Source organism: Puma concolor, chromosome D2, assembly GCF_028749965.1.
Source record: "Puma concolor isolate L17-30 chromosome D2, mPumCon1.1.hap2, whole genome shotgun sequence".
Lineage (NCBI taxonomy): Eukaryota > Metazoa > Chordata > Mammalia > Carnivora > Felidae > Puma > Puma concolor.
Window position 1 is genome coordinate 65611759 of NC_141677.1, and position 14512 is coordinate 65626270.

General features: G+C 42.2%; 1 protein-coding gene across 6 annotated transcripts in view; it reads right to left on the reverse strand.

The window, feature by feature from the left end:
* The window catches only part of SORCS1 (sortilin related VPS10 domain containing receptor 1), a 550691-nt gene that overhangs the window by 56204 nt on the left and 479975 nt on the right, over window positions 1–14512 (reverse strand). For all 6 annotated transcript variants that reach the window (XM_086680819.1, XM_086680821.1, XM_086680820.1 and 3 more), the window contains exon 24: window positions 6078–6177. In XM_086680819.1, coding sequence (XP_086536945.1) covers window positions 6078–6177 — 100 coding nt within the window. The remainder of the gene's footprint in view (window positions 1–6077; window positions 6178–14512) is intronic.

Sequence of the window (14512 nt, forward strand, 5' to 3'; positions counted from 1 at the left end):
GAAGGTCTGGTTTGACAAGGTCAAGATAGTGCAATCTAACGTGTTGACCCTGAGCTCTGCCATGAAGTGAGGCACAGTGTGGCCTGGGAAACACTCCTGCCAGTGACCAGGGCAGGGAAATAGGGCTGCTACGTATACTTGGTGCAGTCTCCTTCTGGAACAGCTCTCCTGCCAGTCCTTCTCCTCCTCTCTAGGTTTCCTTAATCTGGGACACAGAACTCTAATTTTTCTTCAACTTTCTCATTTCCCACAATGTGGATATAAACAATTATAATGCCTCTTGAAGGGACATGTGACATAAGAAAAACACAAAGATGTGCTTTCCGCAGACGCTTATTGGAGAAGAGAAGGCCAGGTCTACCTCACCAGTTATTTGTTAAGAGGCAGGATGTCATGGAACAGATTCACAATCCAGTAGACTGAAGCTAAAGGTTCACTGAGGGAATGGGATATTGAATATATCTCTAGTGGTTATAAATTATTTACACATCTAATTATTTATAAAGGCAATAGTTATTGAGCACCTGATATGTGCAAGTTCTCTGCTAGGTACAATGGTTACCATCATCACTAGACAAATATAGATTTAAAAAGTCCATGTGAGTTGAGAGAAGGAATAGATGATATCCTGGGTAAAAGTCTCTAGAAAGACAACCATGCAAATGTTGGCATTGATTTAAGTCTTAAAAATCAAACAGACTTAGGAGATGCAGAGAGGTGGTAGATATATTCTAGTTGAGAACAGCATGAGCAAAGGTACACTTCAGTCAAAACACCGGCGTTCTAGTCCGGTACCTGGCTTGATCGATTTCTACTCCTTTTTTCCACTCTCTGGGTTGTTGCGGAACATCATGGCCTTTGTCCACTAAACACGGCTGCTTTCATGTCTCAAAAGCCAAAGAGAGCCACTCTGGCCACGGCCCTCCCTCAACTTCTTGTTAATAGTCTCATTCTCTCCCTACTCACATGCAATTTCAAATCCCTTTTTTCCACAAAGAGAATTTCAGAAACCTAGCTGTCATGAGTGGCTGAGCTCTCAAGAGGAAGTGAAAAGAAACGGAGAAGCACAGGAGTGGCTAAGAACAAAACACGGATGGCGTTCAAAGTTTAGCTCAGTGTAGATACCAAAGCTAATGAATTCCCAGGTAGAACATGTAGGGGGAAACAGCCTAAATCCAGTCTCTAATGACATCCAGACCTAGAAGTGCTTACCTTGTGTTCCCATAAAAGCAAACAGGGAACTGAATTTGAAAAACAAAATAAGGCCAGTAAATTCCTGAAAGGAGACAGTTCTTTTTCCTTGGAGACAAACCAAATTATGCACTGCCTCTCTCACCAGCAACATACTCTGGCTCAAACATTTTTAAAAGAAGCCTGCTGAACATCTGCTGGGCAATTAATGGCATGCAGCAGTGTGCTGGAATGGTCCCTAGGAAGGTACTAGCAATCCTGCTTAGGAGACATGAAATGTTGCAAACAGTGGTCCTTTTCCCTTTTTCTTTTTTCTTCTTTTTCAATTTTTATTTCCTCCTGCCTGCAGGGGGGATGAAAGGCAGGGAAAGGGAGTGAGGTAGACATTCTGCCTCAAATACTCTTCCTCACTGTTCTGCTCTTTCCCCCAGGGACCTTCGGCCTTCTCTTCCTAGCCACCCAAACAGGAGTGTGCTAATTTCAACTTAAAGAAAGTCTTGGCAGACACAATCTGCTACTCTGTTCGAACAGTTTACAACATCGAATGGCTAGGGCTAATTTAGGAGCAATCTCCAATGGGAAACTGATCCATCACACGTTTCACTTCCTCGTCACAGTCATTAAAGAGAGCACACCTTAACCTAAATCTTGCCTTTTGCAGTCAAAGTGAGGCCAAGAGTGATGTTGCACCAGTTCTAATGCAGTGATGGGGAACATGGCCACACTCAACACAGCAAGTCTCCAACTCCGTTATTCCATCAGCCCTTGACATCCTCTTCCTTTACTCTTCAAACTGGAGCTGATTATCTACATAGAAGTCTACATCTACTCCAGTCACTGGGCCAGTCATAATTGATCAATAATGCCACTTGATCAATGTCTGGAAGTCATCCTGTCAAAAGGCCCTACTCTCCAATCTAACAGAGAAGAACCCTGAATAAGCCACAGTGGTTGGAAGTCAAAGACTTCTTCACTCTCTTCCAACTACCTAGTCTAACATTGGGGTTTTGCCTTGAACTACATTTTTCTTTTTTTTTTTTTCTTTTTTTTAACGTTTATTTATTTTTGAGACAGAGAGAGACAGAGCATGAACAGGGGAGGGGCAGAGAGAGAGGGAGACACAGAATCGGAAACAGGCTCCAGGCTCTGAGCTGTCAGCACAGAGCCCAATGCAGGGCTCGAACCCACGGACCGTGAGATCATGACCTGAGCCGAAGTTGGACGCTTAAGCGACCAAGCCACCCAGGCGCCCCGAGCTTCATTTTTATTTTATTCTCTTAGTAATCTTGCATCATATAGATCTATATTGCAGGAAGTTCTTCTTCAAATGTCAGTGTGCTTACCTGAGCACTGGTAACATACCTTCCTTTTGCCACCACTTCTTCCCAGAGATCCGCCCCCCAAATTCCCAGTGGTGGAACGAACTATAAACATTAATTGGATAAATTTTCCAGATCCTCCCAACTTTGCATTATTCCTTGCCTGCTGGAACTTACACTAGTGTAATTAACCCTCATGGTTGTCAGGAATGGACTTTCTTTCCTATCTGCAACTATGAATCCCACATGGATGCTTTTGGATGCCTTTGCTATATAGGTTTCCCTTGGCCAAGATGTGGCCAAACCAGTTTCAGCTAATCGCCCATTTCTTTGATCCCTATTTTTCAGCCTGATCCCAGCTCTACCAGTTGTCATTACAGGAAAGCCTCCTCAGGTAACATTTAAAACAAGATTTCGACGGGGCGCCTGGGTGGCGCAGTCGGTTGAGCGTCCGACTTCAGCCAGGTCACGATCTCGCGGTCCGTGAGTTCGAGCCCCGCGTCAGGCTCTGGGCTGATGGCTCGGAGCCTGGAGCCTGTTTCCGATTCTGTGTCTCCCTCTCTCTCTGCCCCTCCCCTGTTCATGCTCTGTCTCTCTCTGTCCCAAAAAAATAAATAAAAACGTTGAAAAAAAAAATTTTAAAATAAGATTTCGAATTTAGCAAAATATTCTGAACCATCTCTGGAGTGTGATGTGATAATCAGTTAAATAAAAGTCAGGCACACAAAATAACTGCTAGAGTAGAAGCATGGGAGGAAGCAAAGGTGGAAAATGCAGGTGGCCTCCAGAGCTGAAGGAGTGGGGTTAGTTCTCTGCTTCATTTAACCGAGGACAGTCCTCTTACCAACAGAGGTCCCAGGTAAACAGTAAGGGAGGTTTTTTTTCTAATAAATGAAGCTACTCCACAGAAAAATATGTTGCTTGAAGATAGTGTTTGTTTAGAATCTGAGTAGCTGTAAAGCAAATTTTGCACTATGGGGGATGGGCTAGTTGGCCACGTCCCTTCAAACCCAGAGTTCAGTGTGGAGTATGGCTCAGTTGTCTTTAACCTCTAAACCAAAAGGGAACAAGGAACTCTAGCTGTCATAGGAGAGGATGGTAAGGTTCAGTCTGCCACCTAAACAAGCTGGACTGTCTAATTAGATTGATTGATCTATTTATTTATTTTTATTAAAAAAAATAATGTTTATGCATTTTGAGAGAGAGAGAGAGAGAGAGAGAGAGAGAGCACAAATGGGGGAGGGGCAGAGAGAGAAGGAGACACAGAATCTGAAGCAGGCTCCAGGCTCTGAGCTGTCAGCACAGAGTTCCATGAGGGGCTTGAACTCTCGAATCATGAGATCACGACCTGAGCTCAAGTCAGTAGCTTAACCGACTGAGTCACCCAGGTGCCCCAATTGGTAAATCTATTGAAAACAATTTGAAGTTGTTACGTTTCAGTCATTTGAAAAATGTGTCAATGGCGTGGCTACGATGCCACATGGGAATGAGTGCAACTGATATCCTTGTACTTTGTTTTCCAGTACAAGCAGCCATGTGTAACTGCCCTGTGTCACCACCATTCACCAAAGACCACAGGTCAACCTTTTGGGAGGAAACAGCTCATCTAGATTATCAAATGCCCTGGGATAAATTGGCAGCTTTCTTTCCTGCCTGAGGCTTAACAGTTGCTCTCACAGGTGTTACTTAATTGTTCTCGATGTTCTCACACTTTCTCATTTTCTTCATGGCATTTTCATGAGCAACACAACTCAAAAAGGGGTATTTGTTAATTTGTTCCTTGTGTGGCTTTCTCCAGTGATGGAAGCTTCATGAAGGCACAGACTCTGTCCTATGCTGAGGACATTGCTTGAATCAGAGTTGGAAGGTACTCGGTACACGCCTGTTCAAAGGATGAATTAGGATGACAAGCTGGAGAATAGAAAATCAGCCCTCCTCAATCCTTCTTGCTCTGAAGGGTCATCTGAAGTGATACTCTGACTCAGTTATGTCTCCATTCAATCACCTTGATGGCTTCCCAGAGCCCACCAAAGTAAGTACAAATGGCAGCCTGGCATATTTCCATACTCTACTTCCATATCTCATCCTCACAACAGTGACTTTTAAGTATTTTTTAAGGCAGTGGGATTTTTTTTTCTAAATAAAATAGTTCATGAAACCCTAATAAAGAATAAAAAAAAATAGAATCCAAGGAGAAAACAGGCCAGTGGCCAACCTCATTGGCCTTCCTCTAGACCTAGGCACACCTCCAGAATCTCCAGACAACCAGAGAAGGGAGGTGGAAGTTGCTGTTTTATGTCCCCACTTATTCAGCATCTCCCAAACCCTGGAGACTTTCATGATCCTTCCTTGGGGCTTTGGTGCTTGAAATGATCTCTGGAGGTCAATCCTTTCTATCCATCGAGGTTCTTCCCAAAGACTACTTTCTCCGTGAAGCCTTCCTGTATCATTCTGACTACACACAATTTCTTTCTGTTTTACATTTCCTATACAACTTTGATTGTTAACAATAAAAAAAATAGAAAGAGAAACAATGGCTTACTATTATTAGTGCCAGGCACTACTCTAAGTACGTTACCCGAATTAACTTAATCCTCACACAATCCCATGGACACAGGTAAGAGTGCCACCTCTAAGCCTCAGAGATGTTAAGTCTCTTCTCAAGGTCTATATGGCAAGGAAGTGAGGGAGCCAAGATTGCAACCTATGATCTGGCTGCAAATTTGCAAAATCTAGTGCTTAAGTACACCAAGTCTCTATTTAAGCATTTATGCATTTTACTCATTAAGATACCCCGTTACTGCCCATTTCCCAACCCCACGGCACCATCACCATTGCTGCCACCAAATTTTGTCACACCTCAATCAGATTATATGTTTTTTGAGGACAAAGACCATTTCCTATTGGCCTTTGTATTCCATGGTATACCAGAACTATACTCTGTAAAAATACGTACTCAGTAAATATTAATTTATTATTAATGTAACACAAAAATATGTATTTATATACACTTGGAATTACCTGAATTATCACTGAGATTTCTATATAGACTTAGCAGGAGGATCCCCCAACCACCTTTTGCAGGTGAATAGACAGAAACTCAAGGATACTGAGATCATGCATGACCAACTTAGGGTTGATCTTGGCTATGGCCCTGTACAGCTCTTAAGTCCCGGTTATTTCTACTCACTATCCTAAAACTGAAAGAAAGAAAACTTTTGATAACGTAAATAACTGAAAATAAAGTTTTGCAACAAGATCAGAAAAAAGGTTATTTGTAAGGTTAACTTTATTTTTGAGACTCCTGCTGAGACAGAGCGTGTCATCATTTGAGGAGTGTGTATCCAGGTGATTCCCTGACAGTTTTTGCTGGTGCCTAAGTAGAAAAGTCACCTTACTCTTACAGGTCCTCATTAGGGCAAAAATGCCAGGCAAGGGAACCTCCAAAGACTGATGCCCTATTTCTTGTTAGCAGTGGTACCACCTCGTCTTGCTAAGATGAAAAGACAGACTGGGATCCCCCTTTGCTAGAGCCACTAGCCCAAAGCCAGGGACCTGTAAACTGACCTGCTGTTAAGTGAGCCGCATGGACAAGGATTTGGACCCCAGGCTTCAGCTCAAAGTGCACCGAGTTTTGATTGAGCTTGTGGATCAGCAGTTCTGATATCTGAAAGAAGAAGTGTCAAAATGAGTGCCACCAAAACTGTCATACCAACTACATGTTGAGAGATACTTACTGTAGTTACCAAGGCATCCCATGAGTTATATAAATGAGTCTTGTATGATTTTGAATTTTTATTCCAGAATATGCAGACATAATGGTGTTTTAAGCATGACCGGAATTTACATCCAACAAAATAGGACAAATAGTAAATATAAAAATTTATGTTCTTAAAACATTATCCTATATTATCCTAGAAAAAGCCATGCCCAGTTTTTTGAAAGAGCATTTGTTATACATAAAAATTTAAGTGATTTTGTACAATTTACATATTCTGGTGAGGTTTGTATTCATTTATTTTACTTTTGATAGTGGACTCCATCTCATCTGTGCTCCCTTCTCCTTCCCCCAACTGTATACTGTGGCTTTCACAGAATACTTTATGAATATGTATTGAATGGTAAATATAGTTCTGCTTAAATAATAAAAAGCACAATCTAGGTAATGCATTGGCTGATCCTTGTTTCATGCTTATGGACATCAGCTAAACAACTCCCCAGGCTGACACAGGTGTACTGGGCAGACCTATGGAATTCTGGACCACAAAATATTTAACCCTAAAAAGAGGCAAAGGACCATGTTTCAGTAGGAATAGCATAAGGACAGTTTTATAGACAAGGCAGCACTGTGCACTTGTTCAAAGTAGAAAACCCAGCTCAATTTTCTTCTTCTTTCCAACAATTTCTGAAAAGATATTAGGGAAAACCACACCTCTGTTATTTTTATCTGGACTCCTTGCCTTACTTTTAACATTCTAATCATCAATTTAATATTTTATTTAGTATGCTATTTAAGTCCAATTAGATGCTTTCTGACCCACCATTTTTTTTTCCCTTTTATATTTGTTGAGTTTTATGTAGTCCACCGATTTGCCAAAATGACACCTTTGATTGATTCCTTTTATCAATTAAGCAGGGGCTGATGGCTTTGTTTTGAAGCAGAGAGTTCCTGGCAGAAGCCCCTGATGGGTAATGGAACTGAACTGCCCTGCACATGAACTTCTTCGCTTAACAACGGGAACTTGGGAGGACTGTCAGTGACCCGCGGTTCAACACCTGGGATCCAGTGCAAGCTCAGCGTCTCAAATGCTTTCATTTGGCAAGCCATGCAGAAAAACAAGTCTGTGATACAATTATGGTGAAAACAACTTTATCCTCTATATTAGGCTACTCTTTTTCCTGGACACGAAGGATCTTCCAGAATGCTCCAGGTTTATAGGAACAGATTTTTAACACAGACTATATAAGATGTTTTTCCTCTGTGATCTCTAAAGTGTTGCAATGTATAGGTTCCTATCGTATCTTATAATTCAATTGGTAAGTTTGTTATGGGACTCTGACAGAGGATTTTTAGTAGAGGTCAATCAGAAAAGTTTTGGTTATGAAACAGACACACACAGACACAGAGAGAAATGTGTACAAATATGTGTGAAATATGTGTTTATATACATATGCATATATGTGCATATATGTGTATGTGTATATATATATATATATATATATATATATATATATATATATTTTTTTTTTTTTTTACATTTGTAGTAAATTATTTTAACTCAAATAGGAAAGACTTGTCAGAAGTAATTGAAGAGCTGCCTTATTTTGCAGAGTCCATCTTGTGGCCAAAAGGGAAACATTTATTTGCAAGAGAAAGACTTCCCTCTTTCAACCAGTTGAAGTGATATTTATTTCTTATTCCCGAAGATGTTTTTTCCTCAAGTGAGAGATGCAAATAACTAAACCAGAAAATAGAGTTCATCAGAACAACAAATTTCTAATTTATAATCTCCAGGAGAGTTCCTTGTGAGATAATTAACTTCCAAGATTTGTTTTGGTTTATAACATTACTTCATTGGATTTATCTGTATCATTTACAAAATTAAGCAGGCTATGCCAAAATAATCTGGTAGCAGAAAGTAAGTTTCATGTAGTTAACTTGCATCAAAGGACATGCAATAAAGAACACATATCTGTGGGAAAGAAATTATGCACAGAAACAAAACTAAATGAAATGTACATTGCACACAAGAACAATCTCAATCATAACCATGCAATTCTCTATTCAAATAAATTAGTATGAAACTGTTGACAGATTTGGACAATATTTAAAATTTTTTCATGCCGCTTGCACAATTATTTACCCTATATTTTTCATCAGATCCTAAGCTACATACTTTTTATTTATATAATACACAGATACATAATATACCATACAATTCATATGCATGGAACACTTTATAGTGGCAGAGTTGTATATTTGTTACTATCTTTCTAACACAGCCTGCTAGTGTCTCCATGGAAAGGACCATGGATCTCACCGGACATACCTAAGTTTACCCAGTTAACAGCTGAAGAGTTGACACCTGAGTTTGGTTTTGTTTGACTCCTAATCCTGGGGCATTTTCATTAAAAATGTTTTCCTCGAACCAGGTGACAAAAAGAGAGAGCAAAAGATACCTGGAAAGAGGTCTGGCTGATCAGGTGTAGGAAATTAAAACAAAAAAAACCAAACCAAACTGTAGCATTTCAGTAATTATGCTGCCATCTCTTATTCATCTGTGAGGTGCACGGCTTGTGACAGCAGTCCCATGTCAGCTGACCAGTATAAGCTGCGCGGACAGGCAATTGCCAACCCTCTCCTCTGGTCTGCCACATCCTGTTCACCAGTTAATACAATTTGTAATGTTTGGAAGAGACTTCGGCTACAAAAGGAGTGGAATAAGCTGGAATCCATAGGGATTGGCATATCCATAGGGAATCCAGAGTGGCAGCAGCCTGAATGAGAAACACAAAACCTGGCATGATACAAACTAAGTGGAATAATGTGTGGCTGCTGGGACACTGAACCTGCTGAAGCCAGTTCCGTATATTTATTTTTCTCTTACTGTCCAAAGTGTGCTGTCTTAGCAAATTTCATGTATCCTTTGTGCTGTGATCCCTCTCCTGCTGCTCTCCTACACAGTCCATTTTCTATTCTCCCTCAGCTAAATAATCACGATCAAAGAAACAACATATTATTCTTGGTATCCGCCTCGTGGCGGACTACGCGTGTGATTCAAGTTTCACTTGAAGTACCAGCTAAAAACACAGTGGGGACGCGATAAAAATGCTGGGAAAGCTGCCATCAGAAGAGCATAGTGGGAGGGACCTGCTACAGAGAGAATGCCAATTCTCTTCCTTATCTTCTTCACAACATATAACATTAAGTATAGCAATCAGAATAGGCTAGGTTAGGCAGAGGGAACAGGGTTCGAATCTCAGAGGCTTCAAACAATGAAGGCATATTTCTGGCTTACATTTCCTACCCCTTGCAGGTAGGCAGTGGTGCTCATTATGGTTACATAGGGACACAGCCTGGTGGATGCTTCTACCCACAGCACTACAGGAGGGAAAAGAGCCCTCAAGGGTCTACAACTGGCATTTGAATACTTCAGCTTGGATGTGACACAAATCATTTCTGCTCCCAGCGCGTTGGCCAGAATGAGTCACACGGTTCTGCCCGCAGAAGAGACTCCAAGGTACAACCCTATCATGTATCCAGAAGGCAGGGAACTAGAAATATGTTTTTTAATGTTGATTTATCTATTTTGGAGAGAGTGAGGGCGGGGCAGAGAGAGAGAGGGAAAGAGTGACCTGCAAGCAGGCTCCGCGCTGTCGACACAGAGCATGACGCCAGGCTTGATCCCACAAACCATTAGATCATGACCTGAGCTGAAATCAAGAATCAGATACTTTAACCAACTGAGCCACCCAAGTGCCCTGAGCTGGAAATATTTAGTCTACAGCAGTGATGGTTACCACACAAAGAACACATTTAACATACAAACAATTTTAAATGAAACCAATAGGGGAAAACACACTCTCAGGTTGTAATGGAAGTGTCAAACACTGAAACACGAAAAAAGAGAAATTTAAGGACAGAGAAGTTGGTAAATCTATGAAACTTATAAGCCAAAGAAATGGTACAAGGTCAAGCTACAGACGCAAAATGGTCGTTGGCAGATGTATCAATGATAAAGCTACACTGGGCCAAAATATTAATGTTTATCTCTGAAGTTGGCAGGAGGAATGCAAAGCCTACTGAACGTAGACAGCATTCTGGTGCCATGTTCAGTGATACTTGCCTGTATTGACCTTGGAGCTGACCCAAGTAGATCACTCCTGATCCTGTTACATTATTAAGGTCCTTTCAAACAGCAGTTGAAAAATCATCTTTTTGGAGTCAACAAAGAAGGATCTCTTTGAGGGATCCCTCAACAAAGAGGGAGACCTTTCCCACTTCACCCAGCATAATTTTTGGATTATATCATGGAGAGGGCAATGGAACCAAACACTAATTCTATCTAACACCAGCATACTCCATTCCCTTCCTTCTTAGCCCAAAAGAATCAGCTTGATTAAAGTGCCTGAGAAGTTTCCTGCGTGATATAATGAAGAAACATTGGTTATACATATTTCCTTCCCTTGTATTCCCCATCACCAGCTCTAAGTTTCTGTCTCCCTTTGCCATATTCCTTCTGGTCCAACTCTTACCTAATCAACTTTCAATTAGAGTTTCCTGCCTTAATGCTCTTCTTCGGAAACTCCAGAGTATCTCTATAATTCATCTCCCCATGTTAAAAAAATCTGGACAGGGCAGATTATGCAGGTAATAGTCTGAGATTATCAATTATATTTCATAATGAATCTTTAATTCCTTAAAATGCTGCTAGTAGACTGTTCCATTTCCAGAGACACCTTCCCTTTCTCTGGATTTTGAATTTTTTTTTTAACACTTATTCATTTTTGAGAGACAGAGAGAGATGGAGTGCAAATGGGGGAGGGGCAGAGAGAGAGGGAGACAAGGAATCTGAAGCAGGCTCCAGGCTCCCAGCTGTCAGCCGAGAGCCTGATGCAGGGCCCAAACCCACCAACTGTGAGATCATGACCTGAGCTGAAGTCAGACGCTTAACCAACTGAGCCACAGGTACCCCTGGATGGTGGATTCTGCATCTGTCAAAGGTATATGGTAAGAGAGACAGTTAAGGGGAAAATTCATTGTTGATGGTTGACATTTTTTTCCATAATCGTTTTGTTTCTTCTAAATGTTTTCATGCCCTTTAAGATTCTGCAAGACAACATGTAGGCTCCCTATCTCCCCAGCACAGCATCACAAACAACCCTGGCAGAACATGATGGTCTTTCCTCCTTCCAGGAGAGCCAGATACAAATCAGTTCGCTTCCAAGGACTCAGAAGCAAGGGAGTACAGGGTGGGGGGCCGGGGGAAGGTTGCTCCATACCTGAGAAGCTGAGGAAGCAGGATGTGTTATCCCTGATGAGGCCAGCTAAGGGCAAGTGAGCCTTTTCTTACTCCCCAGAGATCTGAAATAAAGACTGGTGGAACCCTCCCAGACAGAGGTCACTTGATTAACCCTGCCCACGTTATCCTGATAACAAGGTCAAGTACTTCTCACTGTGAGGAATTTTCAATTTATTTCACAGACAAGATAGCTTGATCTGAGCCAGCATCGCCGTTCCCCCGGGGAAGCTAAGGGAGGAGAGCCAAGAGCCCTTTGCTGGGGCCTCACCCTTACAATCTTCTGGGTCCATCTGGCCAGGGTCCCATTTCTTCCCCTGCTGGGAGATCTGTGCTGTATATTTACAAGAAAGCAGCTGGAGCATTAAGAGAGGGGTAAGGTCAGCCCTTCCCAAGTTCCATCTGGGATTTGAGTGCCAGACTTCAGGGCGCAGTGAGGAGGGGCGGGCGTTCCTTCTTGTTATTTGGATCTGCTTTGCATTCATTTTAAATTTCTGTGGAATTTATTACAAAGGGAGTCACTTGCATGTGTCTCCCTGGTGTTACTTCTCTCTCCCTATTTTTCTTTGAGGAACCATGTCCTTCCCCATCTCTGTCCAGTTGATTCTGGAGAGGCTTTCCGAACCCCTGATCCAGGCAACATATCAAACCTCTGAGTTGTCGGAGGCAGCACTCTGTCTGTCCGACTATAGGGACTTGTAAGAGATGCCTGCTTCACCCAGGCTAAGCCAGTGCAGACTCCTGTGGCGCTACTGGGTGAGAGGCAGTGCTTCCTGAATGGGGCTGACCGGCCAGCTGAATCGAGGCTGGAGATTCCTGTGGCCACCCTTGCCTTCCTGCCCATTGGCTTCGTTCTCATATGGTAGCAAAGAGATGGGGAAAAGAGGGAAGGAGGAGCGTGTTTGGTGACATTTTTGAGTGGCTCTGAATTCATCCATGTGGGCACTGTATCCTTGGACCTTCCAGTTAAATAAGCTCATAATGTCACTGTTTTTCCTTAAACTGGTTTAAACTGGTTATCTGTCAGTCGCAATCAGAAATAAAAAGAAAAAAGATCCCCAAACTCAAAACAAAACAGAACACTTCTCATTCATTTGGTGCAACAGCCTTGGTATTTTCAGGCCCATGGAGCAGAGTGGTATCTGATCCACGTCTGCAGCAGGGCCGTGTGGGGGACAGCAGGCTTGAGTTCCTTGTAGAAACAGAAGCTGTGTCACCTCAGGCAAGTCACTGACTTCTCTGTGTTGGGACCTCAAATTCCTTTATTTTAAAGGGACTGAGTCAGAGAGAAGTGTCCAAGCAGCCTCTTAGGGTTGAAAACTACAGGTTTCTAAGGGCAGTCCATGTCACGGCATCTTGACACAAGGCTCAGTTTTATGTGTTGATTTTGTTACTGGACTTTTTAAATCAGGATGAGGACATTACCTAATATAAGGACACTGATTTCCCATGTGCTGGGTTTGATATTTGCTTGCTTTGAGTCCTAGATAAGCTGGATACACTTGTAGTTTCCTTAAACAGACTGACAATTGCTAGCCTGCTAGTCTGATTCCGTTCTTGATACAAACCCACCTGAAAACTCTGATGGGTCTTCCTTACTGCTGCATAGTTACTCATGTGCACGCTTTCTATCTCTGCCTGTCCTCCTTCTCTTCTTGATTTTGTGTGATTTCATTCATTTCTCTTTTTCTCACTCCGACCAGCATCTTTCTTCAATACATGCCCTTGACCAAGCCCAATAGTCTCTTTCACAAGCTTAAACTTTCCTTTTGGGGGCATCTGGGTGGTTAAGTCGGTTAAATGACTGAGTCTTGGTTTCGGCTCAGGTCATGATCTCGGGATTTTGTGAGTTCAAGCCCCACGTCGGGCTCGGCACTGGCAGTGTGGAGCCTGCTTGGGATTCTGTCTCTCCTTCTTTCTCTGCCCCTCCCCCACTCACACTGCTTCTGTCTCTTTCTCAAAAAAACACAAAAAACAAAAACCAAAACTTTCCTTTTGCATTTCCATATATTCTCTTGTTATCATAAGATGACCACACATGTATCCATCATTTACCTACCACTTAATGAGCATTTATTATAAAGCCAAGTACTTTATTTACTTTTGAGAGAGAAAGAGAAAACACAAGCAGGGGAGGGGCAAAGAGAGAAGGGGAGAGAGAGAGAGAATCCCAGGCAGACTCTGTGCTGCCAGCCAGCTCAGAGCCCAGACGTGGGGCTCGAACCCACCAACCAACCGTGAGATTGTGACCTGAGCCAAGACCAAGAGTCTGACGCCCAACTCACTGTGCCACCCAGGCGCCCTGCATATCATTTCTTTAATGTTCTCTCAAATACCCTACAAAATGGGTATTACAGATTGTGTGACTTTGGGGAACTTACTTAACTTTCCTTATCCTAAGTTACTTCATCTATAAATAATGAAAATAATGGGTATCAGAGCTGAAACTAGAAACGTGGTTTACATGTTTCCATTCCTATGTGTTCTAATAACATGGCTAATTTCCCGAGAATGTGTGCCAAATGCTAAGTCACACAGCTTTCAAACAAGCCAGCTGCCTTGAGACCTCTGATTCGATGGTTCATCGGTGACACCAGGCTGCCTCAGGGACAACCACTCATCTCTCAGAATGTCTTGCTCAGACGAGAGAGAGAATACAACAAAACAAGAACTCCAGAGAAAAGAGTCAAAACAAGATACATTCATAAACAAGCAAAAGAAGCTTCATAGAACGTACCCCTCTTCTGTCCACATTTCTCATCGAGAAAATAGGATCCTTTTAGGAAAAAAAATGAAAAGTGTGAGAAAGAGAGATGCACAGATGATGTGATAGGAAATTAGCTGGCTCTAAATCTGGACTCTCTTCCATACCTGAAAACATGAGAATCTGGATTTCATGGAGAACTGGTAAGATTTCCAGAGGAGGAACAAATGTACGTGTTTCTACCTAAAGGCTGTGGACACTGATGTACCTCCCGCCCA